General features: G+C 38.3%; 1 protein-coding gene across 3 annotated transcripts in view; it reads right to left on the minus strand.

Moving 5' to 3' along the window:
• Positions 1–1,917: 1,917 nt before the first annotated feature.
• TOX3 (TOX high mobility group box family member 3) overlaps positions 1,918–22,311 on the minus strand; it is a 74,257-nt gene continuing 53,863 nt past the window's right edge. For all 3 annotated transcript variants that reach the window (XM_072934435.1, XM_032750542.3, XM_032750541.3), the window contains 4 exons: positions 8,406–8,675; positions 6,875–7,102; positions 5,502–5,582; positions 1,918–3,789 (listed from right to left, as the gene is read on the minus strand). In XM_072934435.1, coding sequence (XP_072790536.1) covers positions 3,049–3,789; positions 5,502–5,582; positions 6,875–7,102; positions 8,406–8,675 — 1,320 coding nt within the window. In that variant the 3' untranslated portion in view covers positions 1,918–3,048. The remainder of the gene's footprint in view (positions 3,790–5,501; positions 5,583–6,874; positions 7,103–8,405; positions 8,676–22,311) is intronic.

Below are 22,311 nucleotides of genomic sequence, written 5' to 3' on the forward strand. Positions count from 1 at the left end.
TGCTTGTAAATGCTATGAAGAAAAACATTCTTAAAAACCATGCACGACACTGAAGCCATACAAATTATTGCATTTTTCTTGTATAAATTGCATATCAGGCGATTTAAACTAACAGTTTTATTTATGACCTATGATAGCACAGTTATTCACTTAGATTTAGGGAACATGAACACAAACTTGCACAGTTTGAAACACAAGATGTTCTGCAATATGCTATTGTGGGTAATGCAAAATATAATTTTGTGGCAAGCAGAGGGATGCTCCAGTTTTTCCAAGATTCAAATTTTGATATTTAAAATGTACAGTCCTGCTTGATGATTAATTTTCTTTTTTTTTTTTTTTTTTTTTTTTCAGCTGCAGTAATTAAAACTATTTTTCCTGGAATTGAACATCAGTAGTTCAGCAGCTCTTAATCAAATGTGATAAAACCCAGGATTTATGAAACCATTTAATGAGTGTAATAACACCTGCTTCTCGCTGCAAACAGTTGAAAACAGACTTCAGTTGTAATTAACTCTTATCACTTGTGACATTTTTCCAACGATACTTCATAGGTCTTCAAAATGACAATTATAGAACTAATACACAATTACTGTCACATGCAGTTTAGCAATTATTTCTGAAGACATTTGTCTAAAGGTTTCAAAAACGGCTATAAAATGGTTTCCTTTGCTACGTAACATTGGTTAAAACCGACACACACAAAATCTCTCCCAACCAGCCTCTGTCATGCCATTTCTAATGCAGACAGGCTTCCTTGCACTTGGAATAAACACCCTCCATCCCAGGCATTATTAGATATCATGCTAAGACTATTAGGAGCATGGGTAGCTGTCAACTAACACCTATTATGAAAAGCTTCAGTTTATATATGATTTTTTTCAGCTCCAAGAAATCTATAAATTTATAATTAGAATCTCTTGCTGTTCAATATTTGTACATAATAAGCAGAGTACCTGAGGATGATGAAATATTGAAAGCTGAATTCATTATGAAGAAACTCACACGTTGTAGCACCTCTTCCCTCGAGTCTGGCTGGAACTTTTTGGGGATCTGTATTCCATTATTTTTGGGTTGTACTCTGAGCATGGTAGCCATGCCTCAAAGAGGATTAGGATTCTGCTCAGGGTTGACACTTGCTGTTTTTAATTTTCATTTTATCATAAGCAGTTTAAGATTGTTGCCAGTGGTAATTTGCAATTTTTATCAAGACCTCTTCATTATAGCTTCTGACAGGACAGATGCTGTAATTAATCATGCCAGACAACTGGGGATAGTGGTCAGACTGCACTCGCAGCACAGATACTGCAGGAGAAGGGAAACAAGAAAACAGAGGCTCTCTCCTTTCTGTTCAGAGCAAAAATATATGAACAGCACTAATAACCTGACAACACACTGGATGTTAATGTTTCCAAAGCCTTCATATGAAAGACCTGCCCCCTCCATCCTCCCCACTCCATCACATTCTACCTTAACAAGAAAATAAAAGTCAGCCAGCTCAGGACTGGCCCAAGGGAAGAGCCGGAGGCTTACAGGGGGAAGCCCACAGCAGTAGCTGCGTTTACATCTGGAATTCTTGGATACAAAGAAACAATTGGTGCTGATTTCCATTTCTGAAGATTACAGCTGAGAGACAGGTTCACTTCCCTGCTCCTGCAGATCAGCAGCACAGGGCACCAGGGCTGTGACTCCAGCACTTGCTTTCTCCCTCTCAAGCCACAGACACCTCAGAGAAGCTGCCCACAGCTCTTCAGCAGAGCATCTTGGAGGGTACATGAGCCAAGTGCTTGCTCTGTTCCCACTGGTACCTGTTCACCCAGAATGTCTGATAAAAATCCAAAGGAGTTTTAAAAAGTCCAAGAAAGCATTTGCAGAATGAAACCTTTTTTGGTTTCTCTATCAAAGACTTACAGCTCGTCAGTTTTACTGAAATGTGTTTATTCTATAGCAAGATAAAAGCATTTATTTTAGATAAGCAAAATACAAACAACTTAATTGCTGCTATCATAACTCATAAAAAAGTATAAAACAGCATAAAAACACAATAAGCAATGTAGCAATTAATAATTCATGTTACCAGTGTTTACATTAAAGCCTCATTTATGAAAACTTTACAACACATGATATGAAAACTTACAACTTTTAAAGAAAATATTTACATTGATTATTCAGTTGTGGAGTTTCATTTAAATATTCTACTGGTTTTACAGCGTATTAATAACTTGCATTTCTCATCTTAGCTTTCTGTAATAACAGTTTTATTTAAGTGCATTTCCCTTTTAAAAATACAGTGTATTAAATCTGAAACTCATCACTGCGACACAGAATATAATATTCACATTTGTTCTGTAATTGGAATTAAAGTAAGAGGGTAAATGTCAATATATATTTTCTTGCAAACTAGGCAGGTTTATTTGGAGAAATGAAGTGAAAAGTTGGGTCAAACATTTACGTCCAGTTACTTGCTATTGTTTTTCTGAAGACATTTAGGAGAGTAAAAGAAAAAAATAAGAGCTTTGGCAAAAATCTGTGATTTACTCTATTTTTTCATGACAAAAAATGCCATCAACTAACTCATGTCATACAAGTATGATTGTATGAAATCCAATCATAATTTTACAGGTAGTTACAACTGTGCTTTAAGGGCTTCATGAGTTCATACTGCCTTGAAGTGCATTACTCACTTTTAGAGAAAGAAGGGCTATAGCATATAACTCTGAAAGGCCATTTTGCAGTCATAAGGTCCAGGTATTTATTAGGCCAGTTGATTCACATACTGTAGGTAAAGCTTAAATAAATTAAAAAGGCATCACATGAAAAAGAGAACAGCATTTTTTCTTTTAAACAAAATGATTTATAGTCAGCTAAAAGATGATACACAGCTACATTGTAGTTCTTTATTGCCTATCTAATAGACACTTTAGAGGATCATTTGATCTGTTATGCATCCCTGCATAACTACCATCAACAATTTACAGTTTTCTGCCAAATATGGTTTACCCCTACCCCCTCCATCAACACAAAGCCATGTTGCAAGATCATTTATCTTCAGAAAATACTGACCTGCGACAATACTTGAGTCTGTGTCTGAGATTGTATTTGTGACTGGTGCTGCTGAGGTGCTGGCTGAGGGCTCCCAATGGCAGGGATGGGAGAAGTGATCTGCGGGGCTCCTGGGGAATGCTGCTGAGGAGAAGGCTGGGACTGGTGTTGCATATGCTGCATTTGCTGCTGCTGCATTTGCTGAAGCTGTATGTGCTGCAGTTGCTGTTGCATCTGCTGTTGGTTAATCTGCTGCTGGAGATGCTGCTGCTGCTGCTGCAAATGTTGCTGCATGTGGTGCTGAAAATGCTGCTGCTGCATTTGCTGTTGTATTTGCTGATGCATTTGATGCTGATGCAGTTGCTGCTGTTGCATCTGCTGCATCTGTTGCTGCTGGAGCTGCTGCATCTGGTGCTGCTGGCTTTGCATGGAGGGGCTGACTTGGGACGAAGACGGCGCTGCCACCATGTTTGTGCCCATGGAGCTTATCAGCGGGGCTGCAATGTTTGTCGGCATGTTTGGGGCAATGGTAACAGAAGCTACAATCTGATTCATTGGCAGTCTCATGGTCAAGGGTTTTGGAGCAATTGCTCTGGAAAGGGGCTGTTGAAGAGCCGGGGGAGATGCCGATACCGTCGCGTGTTGAGAAAGAGAACTATTCAGAATGAGGGAGGAAGACAAATTTGTGGATGCCAGTGTTTGCTGAACAGAACGAATTGTCTGGGCCTCAGCAGATTCTGCAGCAGCCTGCGTTTGGAAGAGAAATTAATTGTCTTTTCAACAGAAAAAACATTGTTACTGTTTACACGGTAATAAAAGTAACAGCTACTCAGAGACCTTTGCCATCTTTTGTTTTCTATCAGAGAAGATCAATCTGCAGTCTGAAAACAATCTCTGATCAGCAATACATTGCATCACCTGTTTATCTGCCTCCCTATATGGTGCCTCCAGGTCTTACTTGGACAAAATCTAACTTGTGCCCTTGATCAACACCAGAAAGTCACAGATGTCACATACATTTTGTCACTGAAAAAGCTAGAACAGGCCCAACACATTAGCATGTTTTTAAAAAAACCCTGCTTTTTGGGAGTCAGCAGCACACACACTCCCCATCCCATCAGTTATCAACCAAAGAGCAATTAACTGACGCTCTTTAGACCTTTACCTGAGAATGTAATAAATTGTGCTGCACAAGTTTCTATCCCATCCCTACCCTGAGCAACCACCTCATTTTCTTGTGAAAAAGCTACAGCCAGGATGTCTTAATTTAGAGATGAGATACAATGACTTTGAGTGTCATTTCCACCTGCAATCTACCCAGAAGTTACTTGGCAGTCCTGGTCCTATGGATTTGGAGAAAAAAATATGATTCCTGATGGTTTTGAAAATGGAACTTAAGATTCACAAAATAATATCCCTCAAAGGTATTTAGAAATCCTGCTGATCTTGCATTTAGCATTGTGATACTAAAGGCTTTCAGAATATTATCTAAGTCCCAGAGGCAGCAGAAAAACACAGCTTCTTAACACGAGAAGAAATCTCCCAGCTTTCAAAAACATAAGTGTATAATTTCTGATGTTGTATTTTTAATAATTAATTAAGATACACAGCAACTTTCCATATGATTTACTAATGTTCTGCAGTTGTACATTCAAATAAATATTCTCAGGAGTTAGGACATCATCACCCTCTCTCACTTTCTTGTGATTAAATATATTTTTGTAATTGATCTATATAAAATATTAGATAAATAACCACCTTGGTAATGTTTTACCCATATTTTAGATGTCTATAAGCACATTTCCATTTATGATATTCAGATGCAACAGAACTACAACCTGCATAGTGCTGCTGTCTAGAAAGGTAAATTCTCAACTAAGACAGCAGAGCTTTGTTTTCTTCACAGGTTTTATTTTAACTCAGGATCCATTAAAAGACTCCTTGTGGCTCACTGCCAGCTAGTTTGTTTTTTACTACTCTCCAAATTCAGAGCCACCACGCATTTCTTTCACCTCACCTGCAAGAATACTTAAGCTTTGTCACACGACAACTGCTCTCCAACTCCACGCAAAGCAAGCCTGTCCTTAGAGAAGCAGCACTTGAGGAAAAACAAACCTCTGCAAACAGCTTGCAAATATTAATGTCAAAAGGTCAGTATATTTTTCATGACTGAATTTTATTTTTGTGGTGAAGTGCATTACTTTGCCTCTACAGTTCAAGGAAGATGTACAATTACAATGATGTTTTCTGGTAATCATTAGTATGCCAGTAGAGAGATGAAATTATTTTTGCAGAGACTAAGCAGGGTTCAAGCAGCAGCACAACATCTTGTAGAGCTGTTTTACAGAAATCCTAGGATTCTACTTCTATTGTGCATAACATCCCCCCCTTGTCCTAAATATTTCAATATCTTTGGTAAAAGCTCACTTGCATTACATCGAAGGCAATATTAGGCTTACCTTAGAAACAAGGCTTGCTCTGTAGGCAGCAAGTGCCTTTAGGTATTCTTTTTTGGCAGCTTCAGTTTTTCTTTTATATACCTATTAAAAGAGACCACAATTTCACCAAATTAAACTATAAGGATGTTTTTGCCAAAATACTCTCAAAATCACTTGCACAGAAACAGAAATCATAGAACAAAACCCCTGAAAACACTGCACTGTTAGATGTGCTTTTTCTTCCTTGAAAGTTCCAAATATTCTTGCAGGTGGTTACAGGCTTTCAGGCCTACTTGCTGGACTTGCAGTACTGTTTATGTTGATTATCAGGAATAACAAAAGGCTGCTATTTTACATCAGTCTGATTGACAAGACTACCTATGCGCTCTTTTCTTCCCCAGAAAACAGTGTTTTATTGATTCCAAGTAGCAGGGATGTTGGAAAAGTGGGTATTACAAATGCCAAAATATATCAGCAGTAGTCTAGAGTAGCAAAATATGCCTGTGCATTTTCTTTCAAAACAAATATTTGAACTACATATAAAAAAATCTGTACACCTTTAAAAAAAGGTGGATCAAAGAGCTTGGACTTGCCCCAAAAGCCAGCCTGAGAGAATCCCATTGAGTTCAAAAAGAACATTTAGGAAAAAAATTACTAAATCTGTATTTTTAATCATGAGTAAATTTAAAGTTCACCTTTAGATCATGTTCATTATCATCAGACTAAAACCTCCTAAATGTATTTCAGTAACAAGTACCATTCATCTCTTGCCAAAAGGTGGGAATCTATTTTCCCATACAAGCTTTTATTAACTGTTACTGGGAACAAACAAAGGGTATTTTTTAACACCCTTCAGTCCATGTGCAGCAGTTCTATGTGTATAGAAGAAGAATAACCCTCAAGGAAGTACAAAACTCATCACTCTGTACCCAGTGGAAGTTGGAGATAGCATTTCCCACACAACATTGTAATGAGGCTCAGAGGATTGGCTTCAAAGGTTAGAAATCAACACGCTTTGTAACAAATTCATAAGGCAGATCAAAGGAAATGGTAAATATGCTGTACCTTCCTCTTTTCTAACTTATTAATAGGAAACAAGGGCTTTGAAATAGGAATCATCAAAAGATGGTTTTAAGAGGACTCTAGGACACTATAACCTGAGCTCTTTAACAAACTGCCCTTTAAAATTTAAAGACAAATACAGTAATTTAACACTACCTCTTGGATCTTACCAAAAAATAATTTTTATATGCCAGGTCTTCAGCAAGTTCAAAACTCAGTTTAGCTCTACAGAGGTAGAGTTCTACATCAGCATGGTCCACTCAGAGCAGAAGTAGGAGGATTTTTTTACAAGGATTAATATACTCTTGTGAGACAACCCTGCATCAATTTACCTGTTTTTGTTCTTCTCCTAAACTGTCCCACATAGATGCCACTATTTTTGAAACATCTCCAAATGTAGCATTCGGGTTCTGTCCTTTAATTGCAGCTTGTGTGTCCCTGAAGAAAAGGGCATATGCTGACACTGGCTTTTGTGGCTCATTGGGGTCTTTCTTTTTCTTCTTCTTTGGGGTCTTGGGCTTCTTGCCAGAATCTGGGGCAGCTCTTTTCTCTCCAGTAGCCTAAGGAACAGTAAATAAATGCATGAAATAAGTTAGATAAATTGCAAAAAAATATTTACAGTCAATCGTAATATGGATAAAGCCATTATGTAGGCAACACTTGGGAGAGTTCTGTTGTGCAGGCCCTTCTCTCTACTTAGTCTCAGCATAATCTCATTGGATCTACTGGAACTAAATGCATGAGTAGCTACTACTCATTTTAAGCATGGCTCTGAGAGTCACATCTTACAAACTTGACCTGAAAAAGGACACCCTAATGCTAATTTGTATTAAAAAATATTAAGATTTAGTTCATAGCATATTTTGAAGAGGCCAGCGATATTATTCTATTAAGGTACAATCTTAGCATGTGAGACTCAAAAGGCAAAACCTTGGAGGCATTTCCCAATTCCCAGGCTTAGACTGGCAACTTAGACATGGGCCAGGGGTTAAAAATGCCACCCAGGCAAAAAGCAGCAGCAGCACCTCAGCAGCACGTGCCCACTTGCAGGAGCACTGGCGGTGCCCCCCAGGCCCCCAGCGCAGGGCAGGTGCCCGTGGGGGAGCACTGGGAGCTCTGGCCAGGCACCAACAGCCCCCCTCTTCCCTCTGGGATGGGGATCCCAGCAGCTCTGCCCCCTGTGTGTGCCTCATGCCCTGGACCCTCTTTTGTTGAACTATGCACAGATTATTGCAACAAGGGGATCAAGTGGTTTTAATATGATATGTAATATGATATATATCTCTATGATAGTAATTTACTCTGATATTTTGAGGATCCTGTACAATGAGCTTTCCACATGTGTAATTTCCGTCAACTTAATGAGAAAATCTTTAGTGGAACAGCCTTAAATTACGCTTTTACATATACTGCTATAACAACATTTGTTCTTCATTTGGTCAATATTTTTTGCTTTTACAAGATATTTATTTAAAGGATGATATAAATAAACTAAACTTTCAGTTATATGAAAGCTTATTTTACTTCTCTCTAAACACATCTAAATTTTACATGACTCCAGAGAATACCAAAATGACAAAACTGTCCAAGAACGATGCCTGAAGAGATTCAATAGATCTGAAAACCTGAGTCAAATTAGACCAAAAGAAATATATATATGTCTATTCTTAGGTTCATTATTATGAGGGCAGTATGGAAACTTCTTAAGTAAAGAAGGTAATCAGCAAATTAATCATATTCCACTTTACTGTGACATTTGCATTTTAAATGACCACACTGCAGCTGAGCTGATACTGCCACATCCGTGAAAACGCAGCGTGTGGATGTGTGAGGCTGCTCGCTGCAGCACATGGAATAACTTACTCTGTTTGATTCATCTGCATCTTCTTCATTGATGGAGCTAGATGGGGAAGGAGTGGCTGATTTACTTGCAGGAGGGGAGGGAGAAGTGTGTGGCAAATTAGTGCCTCCTAAATTCAGCCCCAGCTGCGCGCTCAGCTGAGACTGGTTAATGGTGGTGAGCTGAGACGGAGGCATAATTCCCGAATGAGCAGCATCAGTCATGTGGACAATAGATCTCATAATCAGAGAGTGATCCTGGCGGTACTGGGAAACTTGGGTGTGACTCTGATCCTAAAACAGACAGAAATGTTGGTTAGATATCAGCAGTTACCAAACAGCAGTAGCAGGTGAAGTTATTTCACAGGCTTACAGAAGCAACACTGTCAACATGCAGTTTTCTTGCTTCCTTTTTAATGAATTAAATATATTTTTAAGAAATTAAGTGCAGCAACAGTTACTATAATTGCCCCAAACTTCACTTTTCCCCTGACTGGGGCTGCTTTTTTTGTTCTTTGACTAAGAATCCCATTTCTTTATTTTTAAACATTTCTTCTCTTGATGTAGTGAGAGATACCCACATAAACAATAGGGAACCAGGATGACTGAGGATTCAGGAAAACATTGCAAATGAGGAGACACAAACTGTAGTCAGAAAGTAAACAAAATTGAGGTGGGATGAGGGGATACGTATATATAGAGAAAAGCATCTTCCTTTACTGAGTTTCAATTATTCTTGGCCATCACAAGTAACAGCAGTAGGTATGAACCAGTCCTCTCTGGGTGGGATTTTAAAGGTGTTTTAAACACAGAACACTGCCCTGCCTGTCTGGAGTGCATTCACTGCAGCACGCTGGAGAACCAGTCCAGTAATCCTAAACACTCCTAAAGATCCCTCTTGGCAAGTACCACATAAAACTGCACATTTTTATCTTTAATCCAACAATCAAACATGTGGAAGTAGCAATCGATGTACAAATCACTGACTTTATTTTCATTGTACTCCATGTCTCAGAAACACAAGCGCTTGCATGGTTTGGTTTCTACTGTTTCTTGAGGGCACAAACTGTGTCTCCTACATCTGCACAACATTTACCACATTTGTAAATAAAAAGAAGCAAGACCCTGAAGGTAAAGTCAGCTGCAATCTGCCTATGAAAACTTTTTTTTTTGACCACACACAGATCAATACACAATGAAGGAACATGTAAACAGAAAAGAAGATTTTTTAAGAAGTTAATAAGAGAATAAATAGCTCACAAATTGATTCAGCAACCTGATTAATCTACAGTCATTGTTTGAACAGCCAGAAACATGAGAAATAAATTAGATTTTGAAAACTCTTTCATTATTAATAAGCCACATTGCAATTAGTAGCAGGTGCAATGATCCTTAATGAAATGACACAGAACAAAACAGCAATTGTGAGAGCCCACTGGACTTCCACAGCAGAGTTTGACCTTCCTGGTACTCTCTTATTAAGTATGGATAAGTACAAACCAGTTTTCAAAAATCTGTGTCAGCATGGAGACAAAAGTTTAGCCCAAATGTCTTTCCTTCACTTTTTATAACTTTGCCTTCAACAGATGCAGTGGTTCTGTGCTCCTGGAAGCCTTTCCTTGGCTGGGACAAGGGTGGCCATACAAAGAAGCAACATGTGTTAGAGAAGATGCACAGTCTGCCTCATGGATCTTTATACACAAATACTGCAGCTCACTGCTCCCCTACAGCAGAAAATCATATTAATTCTGAATTTGACAGTTGTGTCTCTTTCTGCTGAAACCTATACAGTAAAATTAAATCGTAGTTTAGCACAAAAATGCACGTGCAGCTGGGTCCAGTAGAGATCAAGTTAACCTCACAAGCTCACGATCCAGATCCTGCGCCCCAGGGCTCATCCTCATTTTCCCCACGCTTCCCCAGCCACTGCCAGCTTGGCTCAGCATCCACACCGTACCACACTGCTTTTCCTACTTCTTAAATGCTTTTAATATTTCCAGTAAAGGACTGTAGTTCCTTAGAGATGAATGTGTGTGCCAAAAGTGGAGCACTTGATAAAGAAAGATCAAAACATCAGACTTATTGGCTGAAATATCCATTTGCTTCAGGGCACTTTTCTGTGAAAATCTACTGCTGTTAACTACAGGGTCATTTTGATTGTGACTTGTATTGGCAGTGGCATCTGGAAGTCATTCAAAGTCTTTTGTGAAACGATATCACTCTGCCCATTACTCCAATCATTTTAGCTTACAGACGTTACTTTATTGCATGAAGAAAAACTCTGCTGGTTTTCTTCAGCAAAGCTGAAGATGATCAGAATAACCTTCTCTCACAAAAATAACTTTCTTCGTTATTGTGCACACAGTACTTTCTTGGAGGTGTTCTACCCCTAAAAGCCTTGCTTTTGTTCTCCCTTTATTGCTGCACAATACAGGCCTTTCTGGCCTTTACACTGAGGCAACAAAATGTGATGACAAGGGTTACAAACCATTTACTCCAAGTCTTGTCATTTTGGTTGCATCTATGATTTTATTGAGACTAAATTCTCTTGACTTGCACTGACCCAGAATCTAATTTTATACACAAGCCCATGAATTCTTAACTGTCCCTTTTTCTGATACTATCTGATGCTTGTGTGGGTTTTCTGCATCCATTTACTTAATTTCTGTTTTTCTTTTCTGCATCTTCTCCTGATTTCTTAGCCTTTTTTTTTTTTTTTTTTTTTTTTTTCAGTCTTAAGAGCTTCAGTAAAATCTCCTTAGGAATGGCAACAACAATAGTTTGTAACTGGCTATTTAGAACTAAACTGATAAGACATATATGAAAGAAAATGTTTCATATAATATCCAATCCCTTATTGTTTATATTATATATTCATACAAAAACAAAAAAACAATGTATTTTCTGCTTTTCGAGTTTAACTTATATGACTGATCAAAATGTAAAAAAAAGAAAGTAACAGGGTTTTCATGTTTTTCTTTGTGGTACAGTGCTGTGGCCCTGAACAACCTATGGTACCTATACAAGAGCTTTCAGATAAAGAAGTATAAGCCATTTTTAATGTGTGTACAGTGGTTTGGAAAGAAGGCAGGGAGGCTAGTTCATAGCAATATTAAAGTCCATGGCATTTTCCTATAGCTCCTGAGCAAACAAAAGTCTTCTGAGAAGGGAGCTAAAATCAAGAAAACAAAATTTCCACCAATGATCTTTACTCTTATTTTTTCCCTGATACTACCAAAGGCCAACACCAAACTGAAAGGATCAGCAGCATTTCATTATGCTTGAGATGTTTATCAAAGAAATGTTTAACAATGAAAATCATCCTATATCAGAAGCACACATGGAAATAAATACAAGTGCACTGAAGCACCCATTACATCCTAATTAAATTATAATATGAAAACTGAAAAGCTCACATATCCAAAAATAACCCATTGAGAATATTAGGAGACTATCACAAGCTCTTTTAAATAAACTTTAACAGAAGTAAATGTGATACACAAGTATTAAAAGCATTCAAGATTTTTGTAACATGAAGCAAGAACAAGAGATTATTTCTAAGAAAAATTCATTAACTTCTCAAGCAGACAGTATCAAGTTTTGATTGAACCTGATCTGTTTTATACCCTTAGATTGAAGTTAGGCAAAACCTGGTGATCTTAAAACAAGTCAGGCAAAGCTCAGCCACTGGTTTACTCAGCATGACAATCGAACAAGGACATGATGTGTGGAACCAAAACCAAAAGAGAAATAATTTGTCTAACTCTTCTGCAGGCTGCAATGGCTTTGACTCAGATGAATCTGTTGTCATGCTACATGAGTGCTACAAAGCCCTCAGGTGCAGAGACATTTATTGAGGGGAACATTGGCCACCTCTCTGGGCTCTCCAGTGACAGGGCGAGGGGAAAGCCTCTAAACAGAGAGCAAGGGGGGTTTGGATAAGGTCTTAGGGAGCAATTCTTTAATGTGAGGGTGATGAAGACAGAGATGCTCAAGGCCAGGCAGGATGAGGCCCTGAGCACTTGGTCTGGTGGAAAGTTTCCTGCCCATGGCAGGGAGGTTGGAATGAGATGATCTTTAAGGTTGCTTCCAACCCAAGTAAGTGTTACCCTTCTATGATTCTAATTATATACCTGGATTTTAAAAAAGCAAAATATAGTCCAAAATGTTTTCCCCTTCTCAAAACAACTTTATGGTGACTGTGTAGGCACAATCTCTTACACAGCTGTCACCACTCTGTTGCACACATTACAAAGACTTTCAGCACTTGGTTCATAGAAGGCCTCATCAAAGGAACCATAAAGATATCTGTCCATCAAATTGTCCTACTCTCAGCAATTCTAATCACTTTAGACAGTCATGCCATAAAAGTGATATTTAGTCCTGTTGCTAAAGGACACATCTCATAGCCTATGACAAATATATAGCTTATTTTACTTTGATTTGTAAAATAACAAGTTCTCAAAACTATATAAAATATCAATGCATCAACAGATACTGGAGAGCAAATAATGGAGTAAGGAGACAGAAAAAAAAAAAAAAAGAAAAATAAAGGAATGTGTAAACTCCCATGCTTTAATTTATTCATTTTTATCAAAGGTGTTCCTTGAAGTAGCATGGAATACCTAAGTGAAAAATTATATTAATAAAAGATAGTTTGCTCTTCTATTAGCAACTCATTAAGCATCCAGTACTTAGTATAGCTTGCAATAGAGTTAGTATTTATTTTGACAGAGAAATGCATCCAGCCATTACATTTAGAGATGTCCTAATTTCCACTTACTTACCCTGCATTTTAAGAATCATTTCCATACAGTAATTCTATCCTGAATTCCTACCCTGATATAAATTTAATCTCTGGGAACATTCAACAAGACATTTAAAAATATAACTAGGAAATTGCTTTTTAGAATATTTTTGAGCAATACTGAAGTCTTGATTAAAATCAATGTCCACAGCCTTCCATCATTTAAATATGCAATACCTCCAGTGAGACTGGTCATGTGAGGACTGATGGAAGTGCCCCATGGAAGTGCCTACAGGAGCATGTAGGGCTGGGATCTCACCCCGCACTGCATGAGATATTAAGGGAATTGAGAAATCTGCCAACCAAATAACTAAGAAATAACCAAGCAAAATCCAGAATTTATGGTTATGTTCACTGTGCCCTGGTTTCAGAAGTTTACTTAAACTATTATATATTCTATTGCCTGAGGAATTCATCACTGTCAATGTAACATAAGCTGATGCAATATTTTAAAGGATGTATTTAAGTTGAAGCAAATGCACTTCAATGTAAAGAGTGAAATCCTCAGTTGTCCCTGACTGTAAATTACTCCCTTTACTTTTAGTCAAGTCAGCATATCTCTAAAAGAAATCCTCAATATTCTTTTTCTCCACAAGTAAAGCATAGATAAAAGAATCCATTAATCTAAATTTTTACAGGATTGGACTTCACTGCCAATCAAAACAAATCAAACTAACAGGATGCTTTTCTCTGTCAGAGATTAAATCCTTACTTAATAGAATACAAAACAGTTGCACTTGGTGCTGCCACCACTGAAGAAGTGTCCTTCCTCTCCCCTCCACACACACCATCACCACTAATAGAGCTGTCAAACTGCAGTTATCAGGAGATCCTACACGCAGCAGCTTCTTTTCTCTGGCAGTGAAAAAACTTCCATGTTCCACTCCATGTCTCTGTAGAAAAATTACCTAATTTGATTCCCAAAAAAAGCGTACATGAAACAATACATGTCAATTAGTAAAAAAAAAATTGTGTCTTCATCTGCATCTAAGAGATGGATTGGTGACAAGAAGTTCACACATGTTCTGTTGCCTGAAGAACATGAAGAACATGTCAGTTTTTGGTCTGTGTGCCCATCCAGTCCCTCCACTCTCCTCTGTTCACACATAAACCACAGAAGAGACATGAAAATAAAAAAACAAAAACAAAAACAAACCCCAAACCCAACAAACATGAGGGCCCACTGATTTGTTTCTTAAAACTGAGTAACTTATTTTGGGGGTTTGGGGGCTACTATGGGGGTCATACAAGACACGTGTTCTCAAAATCAAGTCACTCATTGGTGGCACCACTTGCATAGACTTATTACATAACATACTGCATAATCTACTGCATATATAATGGCACTTGGCAGTATGAAGTATCAGTTTTGTTCCTGCCTACCCCAGGCCCAAAATTTTGCCCCTTTTTGGTTTGTACATAGGCACCCAGGATGTTTCCCGCAACGATTTTCACCGCTGAGCGCTTGTTTAAGGCACATACTGCAAATGTCATCAATGCACCACTCACAGGGGTGGGAGGTGCAGTGTGAGACCTGCAAGCCACAAGTGAAGGTCTCTTCTTTGGAAGCACACCCAGGGGTTAGGCAGCAGGAGCACAGTGACCCCAGGCAGTGCAGCACCACCCAGAGATGTGATTCCAGACAGGGAGGTGCCAGGGCCAGCCCCACACAGCTCCAGGTGCCAGCACTCACTACCTCTGCAGTGTGGGGCTGTGGCCTCTGCTAGAACCAGTCATTCACAGCAGGCTCAGCTGTGCATCTCTAACAACACACTGTGTCACCTGGAGAAAAAATACACAAAGCTCACAGCAAGGTCAAAATCACACAACCACCAAACTAAGGGACAAAGACTTGTCTCTAAAATGCCTACAATTCTTTATTCAAATTTAAATTCTTACTGGAGAGGCCCCACCACCCTATCCTGGAGTGTTTTCTCTTTGGGAACTTTGTTCTTACCCAGTTACTTTCCTGTGAGCCTGCAGATTCCTCACAGGATCCCCAGTGCAGGCCAGAGAGGTCACACTTCTTGGTTGCCTCATTTGCTATCAAGTCCTTCTGCTCTTGCAGACAAGGACAGGCTGGTCACAGCCCTCCACCCACCCAGTGGCTGCTGCTGCTGTTTTAGCACCACCTAATTCACAACTTCTATATAATTTAATTTTTACACTATTTTGTAGAGGCATTTTAAACAGACTCCCTTCTCTATTCCTCCCAGGCTTCTACCATACTTTAAAGCATATTGAATCACACTCCTCTTGGACAAGGCACCCAACAGCATGATCACAATACATGTGTGACTCAGATCACAGATCTGGGCTCTGATCTGATGAGTCTCTTGGCATGAGGAGCTTCTCTCCAAATTAGCAGTACAAGCTTAGGTCTGCTGTATGCAAACAGCAACGACACATTGCAAACAAATCCTGGATAGTTGAAATTAAGTCCCAGAACGTCAGATAAACGCTGTGAGCAGTTTTGTTACAACCTCCTCAGCTCAGGTGCTTCAGCTCCCAAATCAAAGGCAGACTTCAAAGGTCCTTATTATGCAGTAAGGAATGTAGGGATAGAGTGTGAGGGAGCATGACAACTAACAAACATTATCAAAGGTAACAAGAATTCTGCAAGGAATTGCAGAGGGACACACTCAGGGGTTACATGGCATTTTTATGTTTAAAAATGGCTACAAGTGTTGGTAGCTATGTTCAGGGATAAGTTTTCTTTAGGTTTTGGGAAATTTTTCTTTTCTATGAGGTTTGTTAATTTACTTGTTGGTTTCTGAAGTAAATCAGAAAAGTAGGTCTCATTATGTTTTTTATTACCAGACCCAGGTACGTTTTTCTTCCAGCTACCTGACAACATACAGTAACTAAAAACTCCAGAGAGACTTCACATTTCTTCAACACTTGCAAACTCGAAGTGGAAGCTGAGTATTGGGTAAGCTGTCCAACGGAAAACAGGAGTGGTAACAGCAGAGAATAGCAGGAATTTCCAAGTTTTCAAATTACCCAAGAGCAGGCATGGCTGGACCCAAGTAAGCCTTTGGCCAGGTACAGCACACGCAGACCAGCTGCAGCATCTGCCTCACTCAGCTGGCTTATGAAAACAGCACCTGATTTTAGATTTCAGGCGAGGAGGCAGAATAGCTTAAAGGCATGCCCTAGGATGAATGCACAGTTAGTGTCCACAGCCACAGACATCTGAGTTCCTTCTGAGCTCAGTTCTTAGGAATATCAGACACTCAGCTCCTGCTCCAATTCCTGACAGCTTTCCCAGTGAGCTGTATCCTTTCCTCCAGATTCATATGGCACCTCACAATATTTTCTGGAGCTGATGGATCTTGATTTAGGTGCTATTATTATCTAATAGCTATAGTCTATTTTCCTGGACTGGTCTGCCTGTTACTGTGCTTTCATGCAGGAAGCATGAACATGACCTCAATAGGCAATAACCTACCTGTTTCAATTTCTATTATTTTTTAGTTTAGTTTAGTGCCTGCTATTCAGACAGGTGTCTTTGCAACTGCTGCCACTTTGTTTCCTATGGACAGGTCCTTTCTAGCAGTTACTATGAGTGGCCTGTTTTTAAGAACAGCAGAAGACATTTCCCTCTCTCATTAAGAGGGGCCCATTTATTGGTCTGTACCAATGAGCAATGAGAAGTGAGTATGTCTCAGAAAAATGACTCTATATCATCCACACTGAGAATTACAATGTCACTGAGGATATGAAAGTGTTCACACTATTGTTTAGCAGGCCAGCACCATCTTCCCATCAGGCCAAAGCCACAGCACGGCCCTGTGCCAGAGCCACTGCTGCCTCCAGGGCTCTCAGCCTGTTCCCCACCTGCCCCCAGGGCCCTGCAGCTCTGGGAGGTAACTGCAAAATGCCAACTACCTCATCAGGTGCAGAATAAAGCATTTAATTCCACACCAAACAAAAAATAAGTACGAAAAGACACTGAAGTTCATCCACAGAGCACCCAGCCCTGAGCTGTGTCCCAGCCCAGCTGGGAGCAGCCACCAGAGCTGCCAACTGAGTCCTAAAGGTCTCATTTCCAGAGCGTCCCTCTTGTTCTGTACATGGCCAAATGTCACTGCTCAGAGCCGCCCAAGCATCCTTTAATTCAGGGCTGCTTGAGATTAATTTTTCCTGGTACCACAAATTCTGCAAAGCAGTGGCAGTAACAGCTGCCATTTCTGCTGGGAAAGGCCAATACAAGCCAGACTAACACTGCTGATTTAAAGCCCAAGCTTAGCAACTCAGCACAGAAATCTAAGAAAAAAATAAAATAGACTCTGTTTCTCTAGTAAGAGTAATTGCTACTTCTATAAGCTAATACCCAGAAACTTGTGAAATTTGTTGTACATTTTGTATCACAGATGACAATAAACACATTCATAACAATAACAAGGGCTCGTTTTAATAAACCATTCCAGGCGTTAAACACATTAATGACCCATGAAATAACTGTTACATCTGCAACACATTAAACAATGTTGTTATAACATTTTATTAATTGAAAACCTACTCCATGCTCTCCAGATAGGAGATTACTGACTGGATATTAAAAGAGAGATGTAGAAATAAGTTTCTTTGTAAAGGAAAATGAAACATATAAATGAGAGGCAGGCAGCCAGGTGAGTATTGAAATAACTATCTTTTTACCAATTTCAAAGCAACGTTTTTAGCTTTCAGTCTTCCAATTTTATGTTAATATATTCACTTAAAGTTCATTAGTAATTTGGGAACTTAAACTACCAAAAAAAATTCTGAGCTGTCAGTAAAAGGCACCACTGTTCTGAAACATTAATAATATTTCTATTGTATGCAGCCTTTAATAAGCTCAAATTTGCACCTCATCTCTTTAAAGCCACATTATTGAGATGTTTATTTTTAAATTCTCTTCTTCAAATAAAAGCAATAGTCACCATTGTGTTTTTGATTTGAGCACAGTGCCACTCCTAAGGAGTAATATAATTAAAGATGAGCATATTCCACTATGAATTAGCCTTATCTCTGCAGAATCCTGACTGTGCTGGCAGAACTGCAACAATTATAAAATATAAACAGGCTGAAATCTTCATCAAATAGGAAACACATTTTCTCTATCAGCATAAGTAATGTAGTGAGCAATATATAAAAAACTATCAGTCTGTTTTTCTAACAATTGTACGTTTTTGAATAAAAGAAAAAATCAGACTGAAAAAAGACAATTATTTTACTGTCTATTTCTTAGATATCAGAAAGAGAATTTTGAAATTCATCAAAGCTAACCTTCTGTTATGTACAACAGGCTAAGCTGAAAAGAATGTTAACAAGTTCAATTTTCATTCAATCAGCACTACTGCTCTCTGAAATGTTTCATTGCAGGAAAGAAATAAAAATAATCTATATGGTAATTATGAGGATGAATCCCCCAGTAACTTTCAGCTACATGAAAGGTCAGTTCTATTCAAGATATTTTATCAGTCCCCTGCACATACTCCTGTCCTGTCATTTTAAATCTGAACAGCATTTTATTTTCCCATTTACAGCTACCTGCAGAATTAAGTACTTAAGCCAAATAAGAAAAAAAAAAAAAAAAAAAAAAGAAATGTTGAATGCTGGCAAAGGCTATAATAGCATGGAGATAAATCGTTCAGCTGCTCTCTCTCAAGCCTCTGGGGCTGCAGATTTTTCTTCTCCTGGTGCACTGTGGGTATTCAAAACTTGTTCAACATGATTTCATTTCATTTCAGGCACTGCCTGAGAAAACTAAATTACAGAATCAATCATACAGAAGGTCAGAGTGAGACTTCATTACAAGTATTGCATGCTTGCATGAATATCTTTCATTTATGACTGACCCAATATGTCACAATAGCTGTCTAGTAAAAATAATCCACTTTCTGAAATTGATGTACTACTGATGTCAATGCTACTCAGCAGGCTGGGCAGATTAGAGAGAGGTGTTAAAAAAAGGAACCCTCAGGAGCAAAACTTGTAGTTTTATAGAATTGCCACAGTTTGCAGATTAAAATAATTTTTTATGGGCAGCTCAACAGAAAACAGAGCATTAATATAAAATATTGGGGGTTGATTTTTAATGAGGATATTGCTGTTGATTTCTGCTTATTTATATTCAAATATTTATAGGGATAATATCTGCATCATGTAAATCCACACATTCTTTGAAGTCAAATGTACATCAACACTCCATTTTTCAGTGACTCTTTTTTGAACATTAGAATTTTATTTGCATGTTATTAAAATATTAAAATTAATCAAACTGCCTCCGTTTTATCTCCTCTTTTTGTTGCTGTCGCCTGTTTTTAAACGTTAAAAAATGCTGTAAAGATAAATGTGTTGTTTGTTGCCAATAATAATGAAGTTAATCAGCATTGTGACAAATTGTCAGTCTTTGAACAGAATGTATACCATGATAACATAAACAATGGTTAACTCACCAATAACAATCTTTAGTAATTGCTAAGTCATATTTATGCTGAGTATAAATATATAGATATCTTTCTTGCACTATGAATGCTATTTTCAATATAATAGTACATAAAGAATATGCTAAACCTTTTTTTCTTTCTCATTTTTTTTCAAGTGTGTGTCTTCCTGTGAGTAATATGTGAGATCCTTGCAGAAGCATTATGTGGTACCTAGCCAACTCCATACCCTAAGGGAGACATAGGAAAACCTTGACATAACCTATTTTTAACCGTGCCTCTGGCGATTCTGCATTCAAGTTTATAGGTGAACATGTCAGGTAGTACATAGAAAAAAGCCAAAGACACACAGTATTAATCATAATTCTGTCCAAGCCCATTTTATTTTTTCAACATTTGTGATTTAAAATCTCATGACATTTCTCAAGGTGAAATTCTTGTACCAGACTTTGCAGCAGGGTAAGACTACATTTACCTAAATTAAATATTGCTTACAGTAAAGCTCTCTAATGCTTCACAAGATAAGGAATAAACTCAATGCAGTTAATATTAAAATTATTTAAGTTTGTATTCAGCTCAAGAAGCTTTAGTGATTAGCAGTACACCATTAACACAGCATTTAAATAAGACTATCCCAGTTTCGCTGGATAAGAACATTGTTCTGTAAGTGTATACGAACATCATAATTATTTTACAACCCCATCTTTAGTTCTTTCAGATATAGTAAATTCAATTGACCATGAAATGAAATTTCATAGTCAAAATGCCTCCTTTACATTTTTTTATTACTGCAATAAAGTTTTTATAGCTCCAAGGCAAGGTAATTCATGAAATGTCTAATTTAAGGATGAATTCTAATATTATTAATAAATATTTACCAGTTTAATAAAGTGCACATTTTCAACATAAAATATGATATAATGTTTCCATTTTTTATTTTTGAAATACAGATTAACTGCTGGAAAATTTGACTACTAAAGAGAACTATGTGAGTTCAGAGGAAAGCTATGTAAGGACCCTTGGTTAATGTTTTTAAACTTCCCAAAGCTACCTTGCATTTATGAACAGATGAGAAAAAGTCTACTGAGTAGAATACAGTGGCAGGGCATGAAACAGCATGAAACAAATCAAGTAGTTGTGGGCAATGTCTGACATACAAACCTCCCTATGTGCCTCCTCCATATCAAATAATTCCTCATCAATTCTCTGCAGCAAAACTGTAGCACACAAGTTCCCAATCCATAGCTTTGAACTGGAAATCACCCTAAAAATGCCACTGGGCTACTGGGGTAAAAGGCAGGAGCTTCTCTACATCTTTTCACTGACCTGTATGGGAACAAATCCTACCACTGGAGTCAGTGTAAACTGTGCCATTAATTTCAACATTGGGAAATTAGGGAAAAGGCAAAGATGTGAAGCCTCCCATTGAGCACCAGAAGAGGTGAGTGAAGGAATACATAATCTAAAGGCTTATTCTGGTTGGAAGTGTTAGGGTGACAGCATTTACTCATGGAAGAATCACATTCAGTGAAAGGTTGCAAAACTAAAGGGCAAAACTGGGTCAGGTTACAAACCACTCAATAACATTGAGGGGATACTGGGACACATAACATCAATCCAGCCCACAATATTTTCTGACCAAGTTGCATTGTATTCTGTGCACACACACTCCATTACTTTTGTTTTCAGGCACAACATTCCTAACTCTCAGGTTTTATTAATCTGATCTTCTTTCAGAAGTTACACAATATGTACAGTGAAAAATGAGATCTAAAACAAACACCACATCCTTCAAGGCCTGTTTTAGGCAGTGCCTGTTTTGGATCCACAGAATAACTAAATTCTGTATCTAAGTAGTGACCAGCATGTGGTTCACCCTGAATTAGTACAAGCTACTCTTTATGACCTCCAAAGAAATATTAAAAATTTGCAATTAAGTCAGCAGCCTCTAGAATTACAGAAAAATATTTACTGCCTGTTGGTTTGTAAATCTTTAATTAATTTTCACTTGCCAGGATAATAAAAAAGAAATCACAACATAACACAACCTTTATTACAGTCCAGCAGTAAATATGTATTTTCACTATGTCAAGTTCAGCAAAAGGTCCTATATAAAAGAGCTAATCAGAAAAAAATACAGTTGATGTAAAATATCTGTTCAAGCTAAACATTCACTCGCTCTTCAATATGCAACACAGAAACTAATTGTAATTGTAAGCACTGAGTTTAAAATGCTGAGTAGGATGAACTGGCTCACAGCTGTGTCTCATGGCTGGCTGTGTGGATGCTACTGCACAAAGCTCTCAGAAACCCACACTGGGAGATCCCCCTGAGCCCAAAGGAAAACACTGCAATAACATGGGATCTGTCCTGTGCACCTCCCTTGGAGACTGCAGCCCTACAGTGTGTACAGGTTCTGGAGGAAACTCCACACATCCCTGCTTCTGACTGGTCTAATTAACTCTGGAATTAGCCTCACAGTCCCCATCATTCAGCTCTTCCACACCCAGATCATGCCTCCCTATTCCTGAGGACCCAGACACAGCTCAGGAAGAGAAGACCACCCTGTCCCAGCCTCTATGGCCAGCAAGAGCACTGGACACATCAAATCTTTTTTATGGCCCTATATTTCTGAGTATTGTCAAGGCAATACATCCCTCTCACTTCTATTATGAGTATGAAAAAAAATTAA

The sequence above is a fragment of the Taeniopygia guttata genome, chromosome 11 (assembly GCF_048771995.1).
Source record: "Taeniopygia guttata chromosome 11, bTaeGut7.mat, whole genome shotgun sequence".
In the NCBI taxonomy this organism is placed as follows: Eukaryota; Metazoa; Chordata; class Aves; order Passeriformes; family Estrildidae; genus Taeniopygia; species Taeniopygia guttata.